This window comes from Rhinatrema bivittatum, chromosome 11 (assembly GCF_901001135.1).
Source record: "Rhinatrema bivittatum chromosome 11, aRhiBiv1.1, whole genome shotgun sequence".
Taxonomy (NCBI): domain Eukaryota; kingdom Metazoa; phylum Chordata; class Amphibia; order Gymnophiona; family Rhinatrematidae; genus Rhinatrema; species Rhinatrema bivittatum.
In genome coordinates this window covers 69,660,267-69,687,534 of record NC_042625.1, presented here as the reverse complement: position 1 = coordinate 69,687,534, position 27,268 = coordinate 69,660,267, and the positions used below count along the sequence as shown (strand labels likewise).

Genomic DNA, 27,268 nt, shown 5'->3' with positions numbered 1-27,268 from the left:
TCTATCTATTAAGGAAAGTTTCCTTTCTCCTGTTTCAAAAGCTTATCATCTTCCTGCGAATTCAAAGGCTGAAAATTTGCTGAGACATTAGTAGGAGGTGAAACATATCTCTCATCATTCAGGTAAGGAAGACACATTTGCTGGTAACTCATCCTGAATCTTTTAAATTTTGTAACCAAAAGTGATGGCAAAATCCTCTGCTTGATGGGTTAGGGGAAGACTGGCTAAACAAGAAATGCAAAGCTAAATTTAAAAGGCACTTGGGTCTTTTCTCAGCCTTTTTTTTTTTTTTTTAATTACTAGAAAAGGATTTCTCAGCTGCTTTAATTTTTTGCATATGGTGTTTGAGACTGGGAGGGGGGGGGGGGAGGTTTAGTGCAAGATTTATTGTCAGAAGATTTATTTTTGCACCAAATTCTTTCCTGGTACCTTATCTGACGCCTTAATGTGCAAAGTCCAGAATAGTACCAGGCAGTCTAAAAAAGGTTTTGAGTCTGAAAGAATGGGGGCAATCTTATGAAAAGCCCCTAAGTTGCTTGTTCCAAACAGTTACCCGAGAATCCAGGGATAAGTTGTCAAAATCAATGGCAAGTTACTGATCTGAGCTAATTCAGCCATGTCGAGGTCCCTGGATTTTCAGATTGAGATCTTTACCTTTGTGGGTGGGGAAAAGTTTACATTGCAAGATAAAGAAAAAGTTATCATAGAGTGATCTGTCCAAACAAAAGGTATTGTCTTAACTGAGTGCTGTAATATATGTAAAGATTCAGCGGTAAAAACCAAGTCCAATGTGTGTCCATCTTTATGGGTAGATGTTGAGTTAAAAAAAAGGTCAGACATTGCTGATATGAATTTTGATTCAAGTGGTTTAGATGGCTCGTTGAAGTGTAAATTAAATACCAACACACCTCCTGTTGAGAAAACACAATGAGTAAGATTGCTACAGATCACAACTACATGCTAGCAGAATACATCAGCTCAGTCATATTGGCAGAACACAGAAAGATTTCACTAAATACAGAACTGCTGACCACAAATGACAAAAGTGCAGACAAAATCTGAAATGGAAACCTCAAGAAGCCAGACTCTGTATGCAGAACAAAACTGGAAAACTAGACAAAAATACATTTCCTCCCACTCCAAAGCCAAGCCCCCATTGTTATTCCTGTTGGGAATATTATAGAAACATAGAAATGTGATGGCAGAAAATACCATACAGCCTATCTAGTCTGCCCATCATCACCAACTATTCAGCTTTACAATCCCTACCAGTCCTCAGAGATCCTCTGTGTTTTATCCCATGCATTCTTGAATTCAGATACTGTCCTTGTCTCCAGCACGTCTACTGGAAGACTATTCCATGTATCCACCACCCTCTCTGTAAATAATTTTTTCTTTAGATTACCCCTTTCAGCCTCATCCTATGACCCCTGGTTCCTTTACATTGAAGAGACTTGCCTCCTGTGCATTAATACCTGCCCAATCCCACCTTTCCTTTAGGGTATAGCTATTTAAGTCTATTCCCATAGGCTTTACAATGAGGATTACTGACCATTTTAATAGCGACTCCAACTGGTATATATCCTTTTGAAGTTGTGGTCTCCACAATTGTATACAGTGTTCCAAATGAAGTCTCACGGGGACTTACACAGGGACAACACCATCTGCTTTTTTTCTGCTGGCCATTCCTCTCCCTAGGCACCCAAGCATCTTTTCGGCGTTTGCCACTGCTTTATCCTCTTGTCTGGCCACCTTAAGATCATCTGATAGTCACTCCCAGATTCCTCTCTTCTTTCATATACAGAAGACTTTTGCCCCCTATTTTACTGCTCCCTTGGGATTTTGCAGCCCAAATGCATGACTCTGCGTTTTATAGCATTAACTATTAACTGCCAGGCTCTAGACCATTCCTCTGGCTTTGCTAGATCACTCCTCATGGTTTCCACACATTCCTCGGTGTCCACTTTCTTGCAGATTTTTGTATCCACTAAAAGACAAATATGTTGGAGCTGCTCAGTTCCTATCATTGAGCTGTTGGAGAATGGAGGATATTTTGTTACATAAAACTGAGCCCCTACCACCCACAAGCAGAAAAGGGGCTGGGTGGCCCCAAAATAACACCTCCTGTTCCTCCCCTTTGTGGTACTTTGCTTCCCCCAAATCAGCACCAGAGCCTGAGCCAACCAGCCTCAAACCCCCCCCCCCAGCAAGCCTCCAGACTCAGACCCCGAGCCAATCAGCCTTCAGCCTCAACCCCCCCCCCCCAGCAAGCCTTCAGACTCAGAGCCTGAGCCAACCAGCCTCAACCCTCCCTCAGAAAGCCTCCAGGCTCAGACCCTGAGCCAACCAGCCTTCAGCCTCAAACCCGCCCCCCCACCTAACAAGCTTCCAGACTCAGACCCCGAGCCAACCAGCCTTCAGCCTCAATCCACCTCAGCAAACCTCCACTCAGACCTCTAAGCCAGCCAGCCTTCAGCTTCAGACATCCCCAGCAAGCTAGCGCCCAGCCTCAGATTTTCCCCAGCAAGCCAGCCCCCAGCATCAGACTTCCCCCCAGGAAAGCACCCCCTAGCCTCAAACTTCCTCCCAACAAACAATCATCCAGCCTCAGACCTCAGAGCCCCCTCCCCGAAAGTCAGTCCCTTATGTGCCTGCAATCTTTTTTGCTCCATTCAGGAAGTTCTGCTGCTGGCAGCACCATGTGGCTTTCTGCGTGTCTCATGAGACATTCACTGCAGCAGCAGCACTTCCAGGATGATGGCTCAAAATCTGGACAATCCAGCACCTGGGTGGCTCACCCAATTCTGATGCCTGAGTGACTTCCTGCCACATACTCCTCTCCCTCCCGTGCAGATCAGCTTTTGAAAGGTGAGATTGCAGGGCAGGCAGCAGAAGGAGGAAGTTCCACTCTATTGCCAGTCGGGCTGCAAGGGAAGGGGGTACGACAGCTGATTTCCTTTGGGAAATATCCGAGGAGGGGGATGGCAGGAGGAGATAACTGTTTTTCAGACCTATGTGAAGAAGCATGGCAGCAGTCTTGTGAGGAGGAGCCCTGAAAGCAATATTGAAAATAGGGGAAGCAGCTCTTCTCAGCCACACTGGCAGTGCTGGCACCTCCTCCTGGATTATTCCAATAACTGAGGCCATATTGATCATAGGATAGCTCTGTTCTCTTCTTACCAGTGGGTGCCTTGGGCTTTGATCTTGCCCTAATTTCCTCTCATCATTGTGTTCTCTTTTCACCAGTGGCCCTGATTGTTTCTTGCAAACAAGTGCTCAGGGTCTTTGATTTCTTATTTATTTATTTATTTAAGGGTTTTTTTATATACCTTACCAATAGGGGCATGGAACCCCTCATCTCTTCTCCCCAGCTCATGTTCTGGCCCCTTCATCGCTTCTCACCAACAGGTGCCCTGGGCCTCTCCTCTTCTTATCATTTCCTAGGAGAGAAACAAAAGGCAGAAAGCCAGCAAATGCATTCCCTTGTGCATAGAGAAATGATGCAGAAAGGACTTCAGAGGGAAAGTTTTAAGGGTACAGACTTCTGAAAGAGAAGGGAGGAGGATAAGAAGTGGAAAGAGAACAGAAAGAAAGGGATCTAAGACAATTCTGAAGAAAAAGTAAAACTTTTGACAAATTCAATGAGAAAGGAGAGCTTAGATGGTGGATCTGCAGCAAAAAACATCTAGATAGCTTTAAGCCCCCATAATGTGATTCTCTGCTATTTTGTATTTCAATGGACGGATTAGAGAGGTCTTTTTCTGCCGGCACGTTTCTCTCTCTGTTTCAATATTGTATTTCCAGGCACTTTCTTTCCTTTTGATGTTTGGCAACAAAGTTACCTTGAAGAGAAGGGTTATATCTAAGCCACTGATCTCTCGTGCACCCTGGGTATAGGGAGAGACAGAGAAGCAGGAAAAGAATTGGGGCAGGAGTAGGAAAGAAGCAGTTTTAACTAACTAGAATGGGAAGAAAACGGAAGGAAAAAAAGTTATAACATAGCATTCGGATAAGGAGAAGAACTAAATAAAACTGTAAAGTTACTAGGGAGAGAGCGAACAGTCCTAATATAGCCAAGAACAGAAAAAGTGACATGTAGTCAGCAAAACATGTAGAATTGTGATGCCAATAGAGCTATTTGAATCTGAACAGAAAGATGAAACCGAAAAATTAAAAAGAATAGGAGAGAGAGAGAGAGTGGTATAGACAGGATGAGGCAGAAATGAGCAGTATAGAAGAAACAGGGTGGGTGATGCAGGGATGGCACAACAAAAATGGTATGAAGGACAGATAGGGTGTATAAAAGAATTAGTAAGCACAGTGAGGCACAAGTCATTGGTAGCGGTATAGTGAAGGAAAGGCAGAGATATAGAGAGACAGGCCTCAGTCGGTAGCACTGCGCGGTCGCTGGACGGTGCAGGCACTGGGTTGGAGCCGACGTGGCCTGCGTAGCGGCAAGGGGGACAGCGACGGCCGGAGCCGCCGTCGGGAAAAGTTGCAGAAGAGTTGGGGGAAAGTTTGGGTGCTCGGGCGCCTGGGGACAGCGCCTCCCCGGGAGGGGTGGGGGGAGAGTCCATGCACAGGACGGGGCGGGGGGTGCAAGCACGGCGGGCCGGTGACGTGCAGCATTCCTCCCGCAGGAGGAGGAGGAGGCTCAGGATCCGGATCCGGGGGAAAATGGCCTCGTCCTCGGCGGGCCCGGACTCCGGAGCGGCAGCGCCGCCGGAACCGCCGGCCTCCTTCACCCCGGAGCAAGTGGCGTGCGTGTGCGAGGCGTTGCTGCAGGCCGGCGCCGCCAGTCGCCTGGCCGCCTTCCTGGCCGCGCTGCCCCCGCCGCAGCCGGGCGAGGCGGAGCCGCTGCTGCGCGCCCGGGCGCTCGTCGCCTTCCAGCGCGAGGACTTCGCCGAGCTGTACCGCCTGCTGGAGAGCCGGCCCTTCCCGCCGCGCCACCACCGCTTCCTGCAGGACCTCTTCCTGCGCGCCCGCTACCGCGAGGCGGAGCGCGCCCGGGGCCGCCAGCTGGGCGCCGTGGACAAGTACCGGCTGCGCAAGAAGTTCCCGCTGCCGTCCACCATCTGGGACGGCGAGGAGACGGTGTACTGCTTCAAGGAGCGCTCCCGCAGCGCCCTGCGAGACTGCTACCGCCGCAACCGCTACCCGGCGCCCGACGAGAAGCGCCGCCTGGCCCAGGCCACCGGCCTCTCCCTCACCCAGGTCAGCAACTGGTTCAAGAACCGCCGCCAGCGGGACCGAGGAGGAGTAGGGGTGCCGACCAAGAGGTGAGGGCGTTCGGTGCACATCTCACTCACTCACCGTCCCTCCCCCCACTGACACCCAGACACACACCCCTTCAACCAGGAAGGGAGAGAGCCGGCTGCACCCACTGACCCCTCCACACCCCTCCCCCCCTCTAAACCAGGACAGGGAGCCTGCTACACTCAGCCAGGAGGTGAGGGAGCCTGCTGCATCCACTGACCCTCCCCACACACACCCATAGCCAGAAAGGGAGAGAGAGCCTGATGTACCCCACTAATCAACACACACTACAGCCTCAGCCAGGGCAGGGAGCCTGCTGCACCTATAGGCCCCCCATCCCTCAGCTAGGAGGGGAGAGAGTCTGCTATAGCCACTGACCCACATACCTACCCTCAGCCAGGAGGTGAGGGAGCTTGCTGCATCCACTGACCTCCGACCCCCCCTATAGCCAGAAAGGGAGACAGCTTGCTGCACCCACTGACTCCCTCCACACACACACATACACACACCCTAAGCCAGGTCAGGGAGCCTGCTACACTCAACCACGTGATGAGGGAACCTGCTGCATCCATTGACCCTCCCCACACACACCCATAGCCAGAAAGGGAGAGAGAGCCTGCTGTACCCACTAATCAACAAACACATACAGCCTCAGCCAGGGCAGGGATCCTGCTGCACCTATGGGCCCCACCCCTCAGCCAGGAGGTGAGGGAGCCTGCTGCACCCACTGCCCAATATACACACACGGACAACCCCCCTGGCACAGAGGTGAGGGCACCTGATTATCTCCCAGCTATCTGAGAACCCACTACCTGCCTGGAATTGAGGGAACTTGTTATAGCTACTGACCAGCCCCTCCTCCCACCTCAATCAGGAAGTGAAGGAGCCAGCTAACCTATTGATCAATAGACATGTCACCTGGCCAAGAGTGTGCCCAGTGCTCAACTTGCCTTACTGTGCTCAGAGCACCCCCTACTAATGCACCCCCTCCCCCGGCTGGTGTGTAGATTGTTCATTGAGTGCAGCAGACACCCAATGTACAATCTACACACACATTCTAAGCTGGGAAGGGAGAGAGCCTGCTGTACCCACTGATCAACACATACCAGAAGGCAAAAATCTATTCTTCTTTTTTTTTTTTTTTTTTTTAAGTACATTTGAAGCAAAAAAACTTGTGAGGAATTTTTTTGGGCCACTGTATGAGTGAGGCATAAAACGGTTTGCTTGGGAAGGATGAAGACATAGCAGAAAAATCAAATGAATGCTTTGCCTCTGTCTTCACATACCCACATAGGAAACATTCTGAAAAACTAAAGCAAATTTCTATTATATTGGAAGGTGTAATAGATTAAATTGACACATAGGATACCAAATCACCAAGACCAGATGGTATCACCACAGAGTCCTGAAAGAACTCAATGAAATAGCAAACCTGTTACTAGTAATCTATCATTTAAAAGCAGTAAAATCTATCATTTAATATCTGAAGACTGGAGGATGGACACTGTCACACTGATTTTTTAAAAAGGATTCCAGGGATAATTCGGGAAACTATAGACAGCTGAGCCAGATGTCAATGCTGGGCAAACTTGGAGAAACCATTTTAAAATCAAAATTATTGGCCATACAGATAGACAAGGCTTAATGGGGAAGAGTCAACATGACATTAGCAAAGGAAATCTTGCCTTACAAATCTATGAGATTTTTTTTAAAGGTGTAAATAAACATGTAGGTAAAGGTGAGCCTGTTGAATGGTGCATTTGGATTTTCAGAACATATTTGACAAAGACCCCCATCTGTAATAAAGTCATGGGATAGGAGGCAGTGTTCTGTTAAGCATTGGTAAAAGGTTAAAAGACAGGGAACAGAAGGTAGGTCAGCTTTCCAAACAGAGAATGATCAGTAATGGGGCATCCCAGTACTATGCTTTTTTCCATATTCATAAATGTTATGGAAAAGGAAATGAATGAGGTGATCAGATTTGCAGATGACACCAAATTATTTAAACTTGTTTAAACAACAGTGGATTGAGAAGAGCTGCAGAAGAACCTTGCAAGACTAGGAGACTGGGCATCTGAATGGCAGAGGAAATTTAATGTGGAAAAGTGCAAAGTACAAACTTAGTTTGTAAGCCCTCTGGGGATAGGGAAATACCTACAGTACCTGAATGTAATCCACTTTGAAGCACTGAAAAAAGTGCGAAAAGCGTAATATAAATCTAAATAAATAAAAATAAAAGAGATGCACATAGGAAAAAATAATCCCAACTAAAAGATACCCAATGCTGGATTCTGTATTAGGAGTCACAGCTCAGGAAAAGGACCTTGAAGTCCTTGTGGACAATACTCTGAAATCCTCAGCTCAGTGCGTGGTGGCTTTCAAAAGAAGCAAATAGAATGTTAGGAATGATTCAGCTATGGTGCAGCCATACTCAGTGACCAGAACTGCACACAATACTCAATCCCAAAAAAGACATAGCAGAATCAGCAAAAATAAAGAGAAGGGAAACAAAAACGATAAAGGTGATTGAACAGTTCTCCTGTAATGAGAAGCGACACAAGTTAGGGCCCTTGAGCATTTGGGGAAGAGATAGCTGAGAAAGGGACATGGTAGAGGTTTATAATAGCAAAACGGAGTTTAAAAGAAATTGAACAAGTTAGTGGAGAAAAAGTTCATAAGATATTATTAGCCAGGTAAAAATTGCTATACCTGGGAACAAGTAACAACCGGATCTACTTTTTGGGATCTGCAGGGTACTTGTGACCCAGACTGATATGCTGGGCTTGATGGGCTTTGGTCTGCCCCAGCATGGAATTTCTTATGGTCTTAAACACACACATGCCTTGGCCAAGAGTTGATGGCATCTGGTGCACCCATGGACTAATACACTGTCTGGTAAGAAGTTGAGGGCACCTGATGTACTCGCTAACAATTCATCTCCCAGCCAAGAGGTGAGGAAGCCTGGTACATTCCATTCTAATCAACTCACGTTTCCTTTCAGCCGTAACATGAGGGAGCCTGATAAGTCCACTGATTAATAAGCACCTTCTCTATCCAAGAGGTGAGGGTATCTGGTGCTCATCTTACCCATTGCTCCTGTTCACCCACTGCTAACAAACACTTGTTGCCAGATGAAGAGTTGAGGGCTTCCCATGCTACCCAATACATGCATCCCCTGGCTAAGTGATGAGGGTGCTCATGCACATTTTAACCTGCACCAAATGCTACCTAATATATGTACATCCTTGATGAGTAGTGAGAGCATTTGGTGCAATTGTTAGATCCAGTAATGCATGTGTGGCCAGCTCTGGTCCTCAAAAGTCACAAAGAAGCCTGATATCTGAAAATCGGGCCTGTTTGTGGCTCTTGAGGTCTCGAGTTGTTCACCCTGTACTAATGAATGCACACATGTCCTAGTCATGAGGTGAGGGTACCCAGTGGAGCTGATGTACCCAGTACATTACATATACCCCAGCCAGGAACTGAGTATGTATTGTAACCATTGTATCCAATGCTAATCAACTCACACATTCTAAGTGAAGAGGTAAAAGTATTTGGTACACACATTGCTGATCAATTCTTAATCCATCAGCTTCAATGAGCACACACTATGAACCAATGTATATCTTGTATAGCACCTACTAACCAATACACACATCCCTTGCCTAGAGCTGAAAGCATTCACTACATCAATACATATCTCACCCAGAATCCAGTGCATCTATGGCTAACCACAAACCCGTGGCACCCAATACACATTTCACCCCACACACATTGTACTCTACACTCTGATCTCTTGCCAAGAGATGAGCATGCATCTCCACCATGCACATAATTTATGTATCCCCCAGCAAGAGGTGAGCACCTAGCACATTATCACCATAGGAACATAAGATATGTGATACTGGGGTCAGACCAGCAGTCTGAACCACAAGTGCCTTGCAGATGCCAAAAGGTAGATCTGTTTCTTGCTGCTCACTCCTAGGAATAAGCAGTGGCTTTCTCAAGTCTACCTTGCTAATACTTGTTTATGAACTTTTCCTCCAGGAACTTGTCCAAACCTATTTTAAACTCCATTATGCTAGTTATATATAAACAAGAGCATTGTGGCAGATAAAGACCATATGGCCCATCCAGTCTGCCCATCCACACCTCCTGCTCAACTTTATAGTCCCTTTCTATCCCTCAGAGATCTTCTGTGCTTGTCCATGTTTTCTTGAATTCTGATAGGGCCCTTATCTTCATCACCTCCACTGGGAGGCCGTTCCATGCATCTGCCACCCTTTCTGTAAAATAAAATATTTCTTTAGATTACCCCTCCACCCTCATCCCGTGACTCAGAGTCTCCTTGCTATTGAAAGAGACCCATCTGATATGCATTTATTCCTTGGAGGTATTTAAATGTCCCTATCATATCTCCCCTTTTCCTTCTTTCCTCCAGGATATATCTGTTTCAATCTTTAAGTTTTTCCCCATGTTTTATGATGAAGACCGTTGACCATTTTAGTAGCTGCCTTTTGTATCGACTGTACTTGGTTTATATCCTAGAGGGTGCAGTCTCCAGAACTGTACAGCGTACTCCAAATAAGTTGCCTTAACCATGTCCTCTGACAAAAGATTCTACTGCTTGATTCTGCATTGAATGAAAAAATACTTTCTATGATTTGTTTTAAATCTGCTGGTTGTTAGTTTCATTTCTGTCCCCTTATTTTAGTAGTATTTGAAAGGGTAAACAAATCCCCTATTAACCTTTTCCATCTCACTCATAATTTTATAAACCTTTATCATATCCCCTCTCAGCCGTCTCTTCTCCAAGCTGAAAAGCCTTAACCTGTTTAGTCTTTATCCATAAGAGAGCCATTCCGTCCCCTTTATCAATTTTACTTTTGTTAGTTCCTTTAATGAGATGGGGTAAGCAGAACTGCATACCGTACTTATGCTGCAGTTGCACCATGGATTGATACAGAGGCATTATGATATTCTTTGTTTTATTCGCCATTCCTCTCTAAAGTATTGTTTTAGTTCTTTTTATGTATATTAGTTTATTTTTCATCACTTTGATGTTATTTTAGAAAGGCGGTTAAGCAAATAAACTAAACTAAATAATTTCTATTTGCTTTTTCAACTGCCGCGTACACAGAGCTGAAGATTTCAAACTATTGTCTACAAGCACTCTGAGGTCCTTTTCCTGGGTGGTGATTTCTAATATGTAGGGACTTTCATTTTCAGTTTGTATTTTATTTAATCTGGGAATTTCAGTGTTATAATAAAAGTCAGTGGGGGAAAAATGATTTTGGTAAAACACACAGGAGAAAAATCAGTGGAAAAGTAGTTTTTCCACTGGTTTCTTTTTTGTTCTAATATTGAAATTTCCAGGCAAAATAAAATAACTGAAAATGAAGGTCCTTACCAATATGGAACCCAACCATGTATTTGGGATTATGTACATCATATTACACCTGTCTACATTGCTCAGAATAATCACCATCAAAGAACATTTCTGGTGTGCCTATGTCCTCAGCATTCTCCTCAGAAAAGACGGAGGCAAAGAATTCATTTAGTTTTTCTGCTAACTCCCTGTCTTCTCTGAGCACCCCTTTTACCCCTTGGTCGTCTAGAAGTCCAACTGGCTTCCTCTCATGCTCTTTGTCAAATATACTTGAAACCATATTTATTATTAGTTTTTATCTCTATGACAAGCTTCTTTTCAAATTTTCTTGTACTATCTAAAACAATAATAAAAGTACGTATGCTATTGCCTGTTTTCCTCATTTGAGTTTGCTTTCCATTTCTGAAAGATACCCTTTGGGCTTTAATTGCCTCTCTCACCTCACCATTAAATCATGCTGGCAGTTGGTTGGTCTTCCCTCAGCCTTTTTTAATGCACGGAATACATTTTGTCTGAGCTTCCAGGATGGTACTTTTAATAGATATGCGCGTAGCCGTGCATATCCTTTAAAATCCGGGGTCGGCGCGCGCAAGGTACAGTCTTCCCTTAGTGCCATCGACGGTGGCTGCTTGTGGTCCTTCTTCAGCGTCTGATTTCAGACTCGCAAATCTAGAAAACATGGTGAACTAACAGGGCTTTTGTACCTCTCCCAGATATGACATCAAACTAAGTGTCCAATTAGGTCATCTCATCTCCCATAACTTGATAAGTTTCCAATAAGGTCGTCTAAAGTCCTGTATCTTGGTGAGTTCTTAATGAGGCCTTCTCTACCCCCATTAAATGATATATGAAAGAAAGCTCTTATAACACTTGTAATCTTCAACCAGGTCCGAATGGTAAGCCCCAAATGATGCTCGTTTTCGCATTGCAAATAATTGTCATTTTTCGGCTGCTTTATTATTAATTCCTTTAGTTCATTGAGACAGTCTCATTTTCGAATTATGTCCACCCGGTTACTCTCAATTTTTCCCCATTTTGATTTTCTACGTGACTACCGGCCGCTTTTGCTTATAAAAGAGTCTCCCCTGTTTATTTTATTTTAGTTTATGGAAGTTCCTATTGGTATAAAGCCCTCTGCTTAGAAACTCTATTTCCAATTTGGGGCTTACCATACGGACATTATCCATGTCTCATACAAACTTTTACAACAAATTAGCCCAAAAACACACAGTGTACTCCAGAAACCTTAAGTACAAGTACAAAATATCAAAACCGGTTTACTGGTCAATCTTTTTATCAATACAAATCGCCACACCGATGTTAATTAGATGTAATCATAGAGCTTATAGAAAGACATGGTTTAATGGAACACAGTCAACATGGATTTACCCAAGGGAAGACTTGCCTAACAAATCTGCTTCATTTTTTTTTGAAGGGGTTAATAAACGTGGATAAAGGTGAACCGGTAGATGTAGTGTATTTGGTTTTTCAGAAGGCGTTTGACAAAGTCCCTCATGAGAGGCTTCGAAGAAAACTAAAAAGTCATGGGATAGGAGGCGATGTCCTTTTGTGGATTACAAACTGGTTAAAAGACAGGAAACAGAGAGTAGGATAAATGGTCAATTTTCTCAGTGGAAAAGGGTAAACAGTGGAGTGCCTCAGGGATCTGTAATTGGACCGGTGCTTTTCAATATATATATAAATGATCTGGAAAGGAATACGACGAATGAGGTTATCAAATTTGCGGATGATACAAAATTATTTAGAGTAGTTAAATCACAAGTGGACTGTGATACATTACAGGAGGACCTTGCAAGACTGGAAGATTGGGCATCCAAATGGCAGATGAAATTTAATGTGGTCAAGTGCAAGGTGTTGCATATAGGGAAAAATAACCCTTGCTATAGTTACACAATGTTAGGTTCCATATTAGGAGCTACCACCCAGGAAAAAGATCTAGGCATCATGGTGGATAATACTTTAAAATCGTCGGCTCAGTGTGCTGCAGCAGTCAATAAAGCAAACAGAATGTTAGGAATTATTAGGAAGGGAATGGTTAATAAAACGGAAAATGTCATAATGCCTCTGTATCGCTCCATGGTGAGACCGCACCTTGTAAATACTGTGTACAATTCTGGTCGCCGTATCTCAAAAAATATATAGTTGCGATGGAGAAGGTACAGAGAAGGGCAACCAAAATGATAAAGGGGATGAAACAGCTCCCCTATGAGGAAAGGCTGAAGAGGTTGGAGCTGTTCAGCTTGGAGAAGAGACGGCAGAGGGGGGATATGATAGAGGTCTTTAAGATCATGAGAGGTCTTGAACGAGTAGATGTGACTCAGTTATTTACACTTTCGAATAATAGGAGGACTAGGGGGCATTCCATGAAGTTAGCAAGTAGCACATTTAAGACTAATCGGAGAAAATTATTTTTCACTCAACGCACAATAAAGCTCTGGAATTTGTTGCCGGAGGATGTGGTTAGTGCAGTTGGGTTTAAAAAAAGGTTTGGATAAGTTCTTGGAGGAGAAGTCCATTAACGGCTATTAATCAAATTTACTTAGGGAATAGCCACTGCTATTAATTGCATCAATAGCATGGGATCTTCTTAGTGTTTGGGTAATTGCCAGGTTCTTGTGGCCTGGTTTGGCCTCTGTTGGAAACAGGATGCTGGGCTTGATGGACCCTTGGTCTGACCCAGCATGGCAATTTATGTTCTTATGATATGTTCTCTAAGGACAGCAGGATGTCGATCCTCATACATAGAGTCCGGTGCAGAACTTTTACTTCAAAGCTTCTAGAAAATTTGAGCATGCCCTACTGCCATGCATCTACACGGGGGCCCCTTCAGTCTCTAATTTAGCTTAAATTGGAGAAACCAAGTCCATGGGGAGGCAAGTGGTTTTTGTGAGGGCTGACATTCTGGTGTCCTCGAGGAACATCTGTTAAAGGTAAGCAACTCTGCTTTCTTTGTGGACAAGCAGGATTGTACAGACTGCCCTGAGCAGAAAGGAGAAAAATGTACCAAAGGGTAAAACTGTTTTTGGTGGCAAAAAGCCATTTTTTGTACTTTCTGACTTTTTTTTTTTATAAGCACAAAAGCAAAAAAATGCCAAAATGTGAGAAAACTCAACAAAATACCCAAAATGAACTCACATAAATTTTAAATTTGAAAAAATGTTGTACTATATTTTTCAAACTGTTTCCAGACAACCAAATGTCTCAAAAAAAGTTTTTTAGAGAAAGTGGTAGTTTCATATCATTGTATACAGGGACCATCCCAGTTACCTACTAATGTTGTAATCATCAACTAACCACCATCCCCTGTTTTTTTTTATATGTAGGTGAAACTCAAAAAATGTATAAACAAAAAATTGAAACTATGAAAAATATAAAACTAAGTGTGGCAATTGTAGCATCTGTTTTAATACCATTGGAGGAGAACATTGGCGGGATCCTGTTACAGGATATAATGTGAAGAGGAAGGCTTTGACAGATTGTTCCACTCATCAGGTTATATATATTTTGATACATTTTACTTTGGTCGAACTAAGAGAGCGGCAAAATCAAGAATTATTGAACATCGTTCTAGGATTAATACTAGAACTATATCCGCCCCACTGGTTGCCCATTGTATTGAATTTGGACATACTTTTGAACATCTGCAATGGACGATCATTGATAATAGTAACAATTTTTCTGGGGATCCAATATCTTTTTTGAATTACAGGGAACAGTGGTGGATTTACAAATTGAGAACTGAGTTCCCTAGAGGTTTAAATGAGCAATTAGACTGGTCATCTTTACTATGAATTAACCCTTTTTTTGGGTCTTGATCATATGGTGTATATTCTGTACATTTACGTCATTCTTTTGGTCTTTTAAAAATGGCCACCGTGATATGTAACAGTTGATGACTATTTTGTGAATGTTGGTGCACGGAATGTAACGTGAATAGTGGGATAATTCCATTATTTGGTGAGCTTGGACCCCTGATGAAGGATTTAATCCGAAACCTGGCCATGTTGGGGGTAAAGGAATCGCTACCGAATCATTTTAGAAGCATTTGATGAACCTTCAGGACACAGTTTTGATGTGCAGCTAAGTAACAATTTTTCTACTCCGTGCGATTTAAGAACTTATTTGAATTGATGTTTTATATTTTTCACGGTTTCAATTTTTTGTTTATACATTTTTTGAGTTTCACCTACATATAAAAAAACGGGGGATGGTGGTTAGTTGATGATTAAAACATTAGTAGGTAACTGGGATGGTCCCTGTATACAATGATATGAAACTACCACTTTCTCTAAAAAAAAATTTTTTTGAGACATTTGGTTGTCTGGAAACAGTTTGAAATATATAGTACAACATTTTTTCAAATTTAAAATTTATGTGAGTTCATTTTGGGTATATATTTTTTTTATAAGGCCATCCTGGAACAAAAATAACAGGTCCTAGGTGGTATGGAGTTGGGTTCTACACTTCAAATATATTCCTCAGGGCAGACTGGCCAAACCTATTGTCACTTCAGGAATCCATGTCCAATCAAATAATGCAATGCGATTGTGTGGTGAGAACTTCAGGTAGAAGCCTTGCAGAACTTCTCTATGGAGACTGATATAAAGTGTGCTGCCTAAATAGCCATGGCTCTGACATTATGACATGGTCTACTAGATTCAGGCCTGCCTGGGCATAACAGAAAGGATGCAATCTGTTAGCCATTTGGATAGAGTGTGTTTGGCAATGACAAATCCCAGGTTTGTTGGTGTGAAAGAAACAAAAAGCTGGGTGGACATTCTAAGGGCTTCAATCTGCTCCAGACTTTTGTAGTCCAAACTGTGCAGCATCTATTCACCTTTGTGGACATGTGGCCTGGGAAGGAATGTTGGAAGAAAGGTTGCTTGGTTAAAGTGAAAGTCCAACACTGTCTCTGACAGGAACTTAGGATGTGTGTGCATGAGTACCCAATTATGAAAAGATTTGGTATAAGATGGATAAGTCACTACAGCCTGCACTCACTGACTCTGTGGGCTGAAGTTACTGACACAAAAAATATAACTTTCCAGCTCATAGGAGTGCAGTGGCTGAAAGGGAGATTTCATTAGCTGGGTCAACACCACATTGATGTCCCAAAATATAGTGGGATGTGATGCTTGATGGGAGGCTTCAGATGAAGCAAGCCCTGCATGAATTGGACAACTAAGGCTGTACAGAGATGGGTCTGCCTTCTACATAGTGGTGATATGCACCAATTGCACTGAGATGAACTCTTACTGAATTTCTTGACTCTGAAAGATGTAGAAAATAATCAAGCAATTTTTGCATCGAGCAGTGGAGAGGATTTTTCTCAAACGTCCTCCACTTCAATCCTTTTTCATGGATTCCTTCTTGGAAGTCAGAAGACCCTAAGACATCCTTATAAAGATTCAGAGCTTGCAAGGCTACTTTCTCAACATCCAGGCTATGAGAGCCAGAGCCAGGGATCTGATGTTGGGATGGTGCAATAGCACCTGATCTTGACTGATGAGGGTTGGAGAATCCCCCAGCCTGATCCCTGATAGACATCTCCTTCTAGAGTGGAAACCAAATCTATTTCAATCAAAAGTCCCCCAGTCTCTTCTGAGTTTCAATAAAGTCTTCATAATGAGAGGAACTGGAGGATATACAGACAGCTAACCCTAGTCCCAATTCAGGACAAAGCATTTGAGGCTAGTCTGCCTTGAGTCCCTTTCCTGGAACAGATTTGATCTGAGGGAATGCAAACAGATCCACCAAGGGTGTGCCCCACTTGTGGAATATCTGTTTTGCTATCCTCCAGTCCAGGGACCATTTCTGGGGTTTCAGGATCCTACTGGCTATTAGGGCATCCTTTTTGTCTGCCGGATACATGGCCCAGCGGACCATTCCTTGAGAAATGATTTGGTCCCACATCTGGACAGTCTTCTTATATAGGACATATGATCTCATTCCTCTCTTCTCATTATTGTAAAGCCTCGCCACTTGATTGTCCACTTGGACAGGGATTATTTTGTTGGCCAACTGATGTTTGAAAGCCTTCAGAACATACTGAACTGCCCTTAGCTTTAGAAAGTTTATCCAATGAAGCTTCTTCTGAACTGACTAAGGGCCCATGGGTGCAGAGCCCCTCTACATTGCTTACACACACCAGGTTGGATGCATCCATGGACTTGGGTAATTTGGAAAGGATCTGCAACTAGGACAGGGGGTCCTTGAGTGGCTGAATGATTCAAAGACTGTATCTTAGATCCTGAGTGGCCTGTGTTCTGAAGTTCCATTGGGCTCTTCTCATATGGAGACATACCAAGGGAGTAACATGCACTGTTGATGTAACAAGGCTCAGCACTCTCAACATGTCCCATGTTGATGTCTGCTGACTCACTTGCATTCTCTCTATTACAGATATCAGTACAATAGTCCTCTGCTTTGGGAGGAAGACTCTTACATGAATCATGTCTAGCAGTGCTCCTATGAAATCCAGTTGAGATGGTGGGCTCAAGTGGGACGAACCCTAGTAATACCAAACATTTGGATGGTTCTGTGGCAGTTTCCTAAGGTGTGCTCTGGACTAACCAATCCAGGTAATTGAATATATGTACCCTTAGCTTGTGCAGATACAGTGTCACAATTGAAAGACATGTTGTGAAAGATGCACAGGGCTGATGCTAGGCCATAGGACAGCACCCAATACTGGAGCTGACTATCCTCCTACCATGTATATGAGATAATTTCTGTGAGTTGGAAATACCTCCATGTGGATATTAAAATCCTTTTAGATTCATAAAGCAAAGCCAGTCCTTTTTTTTTTTTTTTTTTTAAGATGCCCAGGAAACCATCTTGAACTTTTCTCTTGTCGGGAACTTGTTCAAGGCCCTTAGGTCTAGAGTCTTTCTGTTTTCTTTAGAATTGGGAAATCTTGGGGTAGAATTCAAGCTCGACCTCAGTTGGTCTCTAAGAGGGAGGAGAGCTCTTTTTGTAGCAGTTCCAACTGCTGAGATACCCACCCTCCCCAAGCGGGTTCTGGTAGACGATTTGGAGGACTGTTCAATAGATTTAATCTGTACTATTTTTGTGTTATGCTGCCGACCCAAGTGTCCAAAGTGACATTGGGCCAATGGTTTACATAAAACCTCAGGCTGCCTCTGATAGGAAGGTCCTCTGGCATGGGCACCAGGTTCTGAGTTTTGCTGGCTGTAATCCAGTGAAAACCTCATCCCAGGTTTTGGTTGGGGTGCTGGTTGTGGCTTGAGGGCCCTCTGCTGCCTAGGATGAGCATGAGGACCCTGCTGCTGATAGGACTGAGGGGGTGAAGGAAAATGTCTCCTTGGCTGATAGAAATGTTGCCTTAATACCCTGTTTGGGTGGCTCTGGAATGGCCATGGAGAGTTGCTGAAGTGTCACAGTGTTCCTTTATCTGGGCCACTGCTTCCTACACCTTATCGCTGGCACATCTGTGAGCCTTTCTTGGACATTCGGTCGGAGGTCTGAGACCCATACCAAACAAGTCTGTGGGGGGCCAATTCCCACTGCAGAGACTCTTTTTGCTGTCTCAAAAATATTAAAGGTTGACCTATATGTTTTCCACATTTCACACCCTTGTCAACCAGTACCTGGAAGTCTTCATGCTGCTTTTGAGGAAACTGCTCTGCTGCTTCTCTTAGCTGCTTTGGCATGTTCCACATATAGTAGCCTATGAAGAGCAGATAGGATGCTATGTGGGCTTTGAGCATAACTTCTAAAAAATCTTTCCCTTAAGAATGTTTTGAGTCTGAGAATCTTTCCCCAGGGGCATCGAGGAATGGGTCTTGGACCTCTCAACTTTCTTGAGAGCGGATTCAACCACCACAGACTGTTGCAGTGATTGCTCTTTCTTGAATCTGTACATGGGAACCACAGAAGGGGAGTTCTACCATATCCTAATCTGTACCCCCTGAAGGATATCATGCACTAGGACTGAATCAATCTCCATTGGAGGCTCCATGAACTGCAGAATGTCCACCATCTTGTTTCTGGACTCTTCCTTTTGCAAAGCAAATGAAATGACCTTTGGATGATCCCAGCAAAGGAGAGGTCCACCAGCAGAGACTTTCTCCTTTCCTGTGGAGGAGAGGGATCAGAGGGGAGACAATTTAATTTCTCCAGATTAGAGAAATCTCCAGATTATTAGCAGTTTCCCTAGGAATATTCAGAGTCTGAGCCTGACTGATAGACTAGGGGCATGGACCTGGATCTCACCTGGCTAGCAGACCAGGTCTTGAAGAGGGCTTACTTGTCTGTTGAGGCCTATACCCTAATGAATGTCTATACCTCAGAAGTCCCCTTTCCCCAGCCCGTTGGGCTTATAATCACCATCAGTATAGGTGGTATTGATGTCAATTCCCCTCCTGAGCCGGTATCAGTGCTGATCCTCTGGGCAGCTCAAGAGACTCCAGTATCAACTGGACATCGATCTGGATAGTGCCAGTGCGCCGATGTTCTGCATCACTCTGTCCAAGGCCCTGCTTTATCTTCCTATCCCACCCTTCAAAGATTTCCAATGCAACACAGCTTGGAAGACAGGATGGGTGGCCTCCATCTTCCTGAGATACCAGAGGTGTATCGGTGGCTGATATCTGGATCCTTGGAGACTGTTGCAATTACTGGGATTGAATCAAAGATAAGCTCTCCTCCACATGGGAATGTTTGGGGGGGATATACGGCAGCTGCTGCTCCCGGCATTGGGCATTGGCAGAGACTGATGTCAATGCGTCTTGGCCTTCACCTGATGCATGTCAACGACATTCCTCAATGCCAGAACTGAAGAGCCTTAAGTCTTCTTTGGTTTGGAGAAGACAGATGACAGTCTGTCCCCTGACCCTTTCTGGCACTGCATGTTAGGGGGATTTGAAATCCTTTCGATGCTGATGTACCTCAACCTGTTGGTGCCGTTCTTGGGTCCATCAGTATTGATATTTCCAATGCCGATACTGATGGGCTGGACTTGTACATCCCAAAGTGCTTCTCCATGAGGATGAGCCAGGAACGATGCCCTCCTTAGGGGTTATGGTCACACAAAGGGGACACCCCTAGATGATGTGACTGGCCTCCAGGCAGAGGATTCATGTATCATGGGGATTTGTGATAGACATAAACATCTTGCACAAGGGGCATCTCTTGAAAATGATGGTCATGTAATCCATTAAGGAATCAAGCATTAAAAAAAAAAAGTGCATCAAAATCAAATCGCTCAATGACAAAACTGTAACTAATGCAGCTTTGATGCACTGGTATTGAAAAATTAAAGAAAATTTAGAAATTGACCGAAAACCTTCCTAGGTGACTAAAGGGAAACAGAAAAAGACCATGGGGCCCTGTTTGTTCTCAGAGAATGCAAGGTCAGGTGGGTCTTGTACCCGGCTGGCCAACGTAATATGGTGCCAGGCCTTTCCCTGACAAGCCGGGGTTATGGTTGGGGGAAAGCTGCGGCTGCCTGTATCTGGGCACGTGTTGCAGGAGTAGGCAAGGGAGGGGGGGTGTGAGGAGGTTTAGTTTCAAACCTTGGGATCCCAGGGAAACCTATTGGTTCCTCTGTAGCCTGGGCAGTTGGGAGTGGGAGGAGTTGTGGGCGGATTCTGTTACTAGGCAGGCATTTGCTGCTTACCTGCCGTGCGTCTGGACGTCGATACCTGCCCGCCCGGCCCTATGTTTTGGTTTCTGTTATGGTTTGGGGGTTTGGCTTTGTTGCAGCTGGGGGGGGTGGTGGGTAGCCCGAGCCGATTGGGGGAGTATGCAATTGTTAAAAGTGTCTGACTTGACAGGTGTCAGGTCAGTGGTTCCTAAATGAACAACTGGGTGCAGTTGTTGTTGGTGCGACTCCTTGTTTGGGCGGGTGGCGGGGGTCGACGTGGTCGGTCCCTTGCTCGGCGGCAGCGGGAGTCGTGGGGGGGCATGTTCGTGATGTGACTGCATACAGGCTGGGATAGCCTCTGATTGCCCGTCTTGCTGGTCCTTGGCTGATGGGTGGGGGGAATTGATTGTTACAGTGAGCTGGCTCAGGCTCCGGGATGTTTGTGAATAAAAGCTGCGGCCTGTTGATCTCAACTTGTGTTATGTTAATTATTGGTTGTAAAGGGACGGGCGCGGGCAGAAGCATCTGTCCTGGCTACCCATATTATGTATCTGTGTGTCTCACAAGTGTTTGGACTTTTTGTTAAATTAGCAGTCTGTAAATAAAGGTGGATTGGATTGAATCTGACTGTGTGCAGTGCATTTCTGTGTGCTGTGTTTCTCTGTAAAGATGAAACTGTAGAGTTACAATTTAAGCTTTCCAGCTTCTGTGGCCCTTATACGTTGGGTATGATCTCAGTCTCTCAAATTTACTGCCAGTAGTCATAAAACGTCCTTGTGCTACAGAGCTTTTTTTGGAGCTTGTAAGCTGCAAAATAAATAAATAAATAAATAATAATTAAAAAAAAATATATATAGGCAACTTATTGAAGTGCACTTGGAAGTTTTTTTAATCAGGCCAGTAGTGCTCAAGATAATTGGGACTCTTTGCATCTCTCGATGTGGCTGTACTGCGAAGTTTGTGTTGTAGGTGGCAGGTTGTTCTGTGTGTCCTCTAGCAGGTCATGCGCAGGCATCTTTAGGACCTTGCTGTGAGGTTTGTGTTGTGAGGCCTGCAGCAGGTTGTTGAGTTATGGGCCAGGCCTCTCTGAGGTGTCTTTGTTGTGAAATGTGAGCCAGCTGTTCCTGATTGTTCTCAGGTTTCTTCCTAATTCAAGATTAAAGCCTTGGAGCTGATTTGGCATTGGTTCTTTGTAGCTAGGGAGGCAGTCTGCCTTAGGGACCAAAAAAGGGGGATGAAAAGGGGAGAGACAGGCTGAGCCAGCTGCAGTCACACACATTTTCTCTGCTGGGAGAAGGGTGGCGGAGGACTCCCATCCCAGCAGCTAGTGCATAGATGAGGGAGCTGATACAAGGGATAAATAGTTGCTGAAACCTGTTTCGCCTGCTACCATCTCACTGCATTGAACTAAAGAGGACTCTAATCTATTTATTTAGTTAAATTTATAATTTGCTTAATTATAACAGTATCCTAAGTAAAACAGAACAGTAAAATAACTTTGTAATCAGCTTTGGGATCATTTGGTAAAAAGTAGAATATCAAATGTCTATAAATAAGTAACTAAAATACAGTATATTGTCCAGCAGCTGCTCAGTGCGTTCTTGGCAATGTGGCATATTTCCATTTTACAGTAAGGTTAGCAGGAGTAACAGTGTGTCTGCTTTTGCTTAGTGCGCTAGGTTTGTGTTAGTGCATGTGTGTAACAGCATGTAATCAGGGTCAGTCAGGGAAACCAATTTCTATTTTCTGGTAATTTTCCTTCGGATATTTTTGGTAACATTAACTTTTAAAGGTTACTCAATAGAATTTGAGAAATAGTATCCTTGAAAGCTCCTAGCAGAGCTCCTGAAGAATCATTTTTCCCCCCCCCAGGATTGAGAATCTCCAGCACAAGAAAGTGATCTTACATTTTTAATGTAAGAAACTGGTGTGGCTAGAAATTGTAAAGAAGCCCCATCACAGGTCTGGTTTTCAGGATAATTAAAATATATAAATTAACCATGTATCCATGTTTGCAATTGGAGTTCATTTTTGGTGGAAACTGGACTGGGTTTGGAAAGAATGTGACGAGTTTGACCCACAGGGACCATGCAGAAATAGTTGGTGACAAATTTGCCATTTGGGGCAGCAGGGGTCTGTCTGTTCCTCTGATTGTTGCATTGATGGATGCCTGCAGTCTTTTTTTTTTTTTTTTTATTCCTAATATATGTCTGTTTTCTGATGCTGATAGTTCTCTGGTTTTCCTTCTACCTGCAGTGAGTCAGATGGAAATCACAGCACAGAGGATGAGTCCAGCCGGGGCCCAGAGGACATGGAGATGGGCGCTTCCAGCAGGCAGGATGGGGCATCGGCATCCAACAGCATTTTCCTGTCTGCCAACACAACCTGCTCAAGTGCTTCCTCTGTCCTTTTGAATGGTAGCTTCATCACAACTAGCCCTCAGCCCGTTATGCTAAATGGGGGATCAGTCATCCAGACATCCAGTGGAGTGATTATTAATGGGCTGACCTTGGGGGATGGTCAGGCTATCACACTTAGTCCTGTCAGTGCCACTCCACCTATCCTACTCAATGGTTCCACCCTGGTAGGTAATAAGCTTCCCCTGAATCCAGTTGAGCTGGAGTCCAAGCTGCCACAGGATGCCCTGTCAACGGTCATATTGAGCCCCCACGGGTCAGCCAGCCTTCCGAACTTACAGAGTGGCATTGATATTAAAGTGGAAAATGGTAGAGAGACCTCGCCCATCTCAGCACTGCCATCCATGGTGTTCAGCCAGAATGCTTCAGTGGCAGTTCAGAACTCCCAAATTAGTGGAGCAAGTAGTCAGGAGGTGAAGGCTGAAGGGAAACAGGCTGTTGCATCCCAGGTGATTTCTCTTCCTGGGGTATTACAGAGCCCCCATATCCTGTCCCTGTCTCATCTGCCCCAAGCACAGCAAATGGTGTCTGACTCAAAGCCTACACAGGTTACTCAGATTGTTTCCATTCCTCAAGTAGTCCCCTCGGGTGAGGTACCCACTCTGTCTCAAATCCTCCAAGCACAGCCAGCAGTCTCTGGGTCTCAGATTGTCCCTATGTCACACATTGTGCCTTGTTCCCAGCCTAGCCAGGTGACCCATGCCATTCCAACTTCTCAGGTCCCTATAGTCCCTCATATATCCCCACCCATCCAGAGAGTTGTCACTCCTCATGCCCTTCAAAGTCCTCCAGCTGTGTCTCTTCCCACAGTGAGCCATCTTGCACCACCCCCCTTGCAGAATCCCCCAACCACTTCTGTAACAGCAGTGGTCCAAGCGCCTACTGGACTTGCAACAGCTCCACCACTTATTCCCATCTCCCAAGTTTCCCCATCATCCCAAGTGGTCCCTCTCTCCCAACCAGTGCAAGGGACCCAGGTGATTTCCCCAGCTCAGATGGTCCCACTGTCTCCGGTCTACTCTGTTCCCCAAGGGGCAACCACATCACACCAGCTACTCTCAATACCTCAAGTGCCTCAAGGGTCTCAGATAGTGTCACTACCTCAAGTAGTACCCACATCCCAGGTGGTGACTCTGCAGCAAGGAGTAGGGCCTATTCAGATTGTAACCAACACTACTCCCATGAAGGTTAACCAAGCTGGGACTTCGCAGCTGACCAGTGGAGGCATCGGCCAGGCTAATGTCCATTTTATCAACACCAACATGGGGATGGCGGCCTTGCAGCTTCCAACTCAAGCTCCAGGTAGGTCCATTCTTCATTTTTCATTCCACAAAGCCTTCTCTTTCCTTCCTTGGGAGTTTTTGATGAAGGTCCTTTCACCTCACTTCCTCTCTGCACTGACTCTGCATGAAGTTGGTCAAAATGCTTCATTTTCCTTGTCTCATTTTATTGAACCATAAATAAATAATAATTACACTTCATTCAGTCCAGTTCAGGTGCCAGAAATGTCTGCTTGATGTTTGTTCTGCAGGAGGTAGAGGAATTATTGTAAAGCATTATGGGATTCTTCATATTATGTAATGAGGTGGGGACTAGCAATTGGGACCCCAGAACTGTAATTCAGGACATTGCCTGAGACTTCTGAGCGCATTTCCTAATCCCTGACCCCCAACTTCTTTTCACATGGCAAATTATTTTTTCCATGATTATAAATCTTAGGATACTTTAGTTTATTCTGTTGTAATTCATGCATGTCATTTTCCAGAAGGAATAGTACTGTCATAAGTTACCAGCCAGGTTGGCTCCATGATGAGTGCCTCACAAGGCAATGTGGACGGGCCTGGGTTTGATTCTTATGCCAGGCTTCTGCTCCCGAAATCTGCCAGGGCTGGGGATGTTGCGGAGGCGGCATTCACAGCCCCTAATGGAAGGAGAAACTCCCTGCTCACGCAATGGCCACGCCTAGCAGCTGGACTTAGGATCCACATCAGCTGAGTTCTGGAAGGAGCTGCAGTTTGTGGCCCCCTAACTGAGGACAGTGACTGCAACAGATGGGCTGAGTTGGGACAGGAATAATCCCCTGCTGGTTGTATATAAAAATTAATGGCACCCTAGCCCAACAAAGGCCTGTTCCAGTTAAGACAGAAGCCCAAAGGAGCAGAAGAAAACTGCTGTGCTAAAACAAAAAACAGTAGCCAGACCTTCCATCCCAGAGGTGGCTGTATAAATGTATATTATTGCTATTATTTTTGTGCAGTTTGCTGCATGTTCATGGGGGTAAGTGGAAGGACATTGCTGGATACATCCAGGTATTTGGTGTATTTCTAATGCTCACTTCTTGCCTCTTCTTCCAGGAAATCTACTTCTGACAAACCCAGTGATGGGAAACACAATCCTGACAGGTGTGACACTTCAGCAGGGGAAGCTAATCTTGACAGCTACCTTCCCTGCCAGCATGCTCATGTCCACAGTGCCATCCACGGCTGCCCCCATCAAACAGGAAGAGGTGACCTCTCCCGATGGCAGCAATGTGCTACCAGTGGCTACAGTGAATTCTGCAAGTGGTGCTGGCAAAGTTCTGCTAGGGCCTGGGACCATAGTCACAGCCTCCCTGCCAGCAGTGCCCGATGGAGCAGTGGTGGCCCCAGCCCACATTAGTCCTGCTGGAACCCTGAGCAGCATTGTGAGCCAGCCAGCCATAGCCTTTGAAGCAGATGGGGCTGGCAGTAGTATGAACGCCAGCACCGGGACACTGGCACAGGCTGGTCTCTTCTCAAACTTCCCTGTGGAGGGTCTGGTGCTCTCCTCCATGCCAGCATCACAGCAGCAGGTAGTCTGGCCAGGTTCCCTCGGACACAGTTCTTCTACAGGCATAGGGGCGCAAGGGATGGATTCTGAAGTGCTCTTTGAAATGGAAAAAGGGGACATGCAGGTACTGGATGGGACAGGAGGGCATCATGGACTTCTTCGGCTCCCTGATGGTGAGGGGCTGCTGTTGGGCAGCTCAGAGGATGAGGAGCATTTGCAGGGGGCAAGCTTGGACTCGCATGAAATGACCAGGGAAGGGAAGGTGCTCACCCAGCTTCAGTCTGTCCCAGTGGAAGACTCCCTGGACTTATAGAAGATGAAGGAAAGCTGGTTTAGTTTGTTTCACTTTCAGGAACTGTTGGACTTGGTGAATTCAGGAATGTTTGTCTGCTGTCCTCCAGTCATCTGGACCTAACCAAAATAGGGATTCTTCTTCCTTTCCCTAACCCCATCTGCACTGAGGCTTTCCAGAGATGCATCTTTGCAGTTTGGTTGGGAGGAAGAATCCTTCAATAATAGGGCTTTCTACCCCAGGACTGCATGGCAAGCACGGGGCAGAAGTGCTTTACTGAAATAGCTGTTCCTAAGCCAAAGCTATCACTAGGAAGGGGAATAAGTGTTGTAGAGTGAGCCCTGAAGAAAATATTGCAGAAGGGTAGGTGGATGGATCAGTACTAATGCTCCCAGGTCTATGGGTGACCAGTATTAGTTGTGTTATGGTAAGAAGCCAAGGTAGAAACATTACTGAGAGATTCTATCACTTGGAAGAAATGGAGGACAAGGTAATAGGGTGATGGGAGAGTGGCAGAACAACCAGCTTAAATGATCACAAGACTTAGGGAGAATAGTTGTTTTAAATGGAAGAGCTGTAGTGTTGCTCCCTCCCTGGGAGGGCCGTTCAGAGCCTAGAGACATTACACCTGAGAGAGACAGATTCTGAAGGATACTGTAAGATAGATTTCCTAGCGTGTAGCAGATGGACTCAGGACCAATGGGTATAGTGTGCTCCTGATAGCAGTTGGAGACGGAGTCAAATTTCAATCTGACGTCAGCCCTAGTACATATACCCCTGCAGGAAGCTCTGCTCTTCAGTATTTCTCCGTCTCCATAGCAGTTTGGGACTCTATACACGCTTGCACAGCGTTAGAGTATTCAAACCAAAGAAAATTCTAAACAAGAAGAAATCTTACCTCTACAGACGAACCCTGCTCTTCTGCGGTGATACCTATGGGTCCCTCCCCCAGTCGAGAATTCCTGAGGTGATTTCCGGATCTCTCCACCCCCAGCACGAGTCCTCCTCAAACGGGGCTCCCCGGGGATGCAGCGGCTTTTTAATTTAGACCCAGGATTCTTTCCTGGGTAGAATTCTTTAAAGGTCTCCACACCTTTGTCCATATGCAACCCGGCGCCACCCATGACACAACCACTGCCTCCCCCAGAGGACCCTAACCTCCCAGGGCCCTCTAGGCCCCCCAGAGATGTGCCTCTCCAGCCAAAAGCCTCTCCATAGGGGACACGGACACCTTGGATGAGGATCAAGAATCCCTGGAAGAAGGGGAAATCCCTCCAGGAATGGAACCTTACCGAACCATGAGGCGCTTTTTCTCCAAAGACGAGCTATCAGACCTTGTGGCTCACAGCTTGAAGGAGCTTGCCATTCCGGGCACTGGTGCCACAGGGGAACCGAAGACGAACCCTCTCCTAGAGAAACTCAGTCAGGCCTCACGCCATTTCCCTCTGCTGCAAGCCATACAACAGCTGATCGACCTG

The 27,268-nt window shown here is 45.2% G+C and overlaps 1 protein-coding gene and 1 long non-coding RNA gene across 2 annotated transcripts; one reads left to right on the top strand and one right to left on the bottom strand.

Moving 5' to 3' along the window:
• Nucleotides 1–356: 356 nt before the first annotated feature.
• On the bottom strand, nucleotides 357–5,163 carry LOC115073282. Its single transcript, XR_003851964.1, has 3 exons — nucleotides 5,041–5,163; nucleotides 3,330–3,440; nucleotides 357–911 (listed from the first exon to the last, which is right to left on the bottom strand). It is a non-coding gene; the product is annotated as an uncharacterized LOC115073282 (long non-coding RNA).
• SIX5 (SIX homeobox 5) lies at nucleotides 4,590–26,546 on the top strand. The gene is made up of 3 exons (XM_029571584.1): nucleotides 4,590–5,279; nucleotides 22,530–23,992; nucleotides 25,045–26,546. Exons 1-3 carry the CDS (start codon nucleotides 4,678–4,680, stop codon nucleotides 25,809–25,811), a joined length of 2,832 nt encoding a protein of 943 aa, XP_029427444.1. The 5' UTR covers nucleotides 4,590–4,677; the 3' UTR covers nucleotides 25,812–26,546.
• The last annotated feature ends 722 nt before the right edge of the window (nucleotides 26,547–27,268 follow it).

Coding starts and splice junctions, on each gene's coding strand:
- SIX5 (XM_029571584.1), top strand. CDS start 4,678: ATGGCCTCGTCCTCGGCGGGCCCGGACTCCGGAGCGGCAGCGCCGCCG. Junction 5,280..22,529: donor GTAGGGGTGCCGACCAAGAG/GTGAGGGCGTTC, acceptor TTCTACCTGCAG/TGAGTCAGATGGAAATCACA. Junction 23,993..25,044: donor GCTTCCAACTCAAGCTCCAG/GTAGGTCCATTC, acceptor CTCTTCTTCCAG/GAAATCTACTTCTGACAAAC.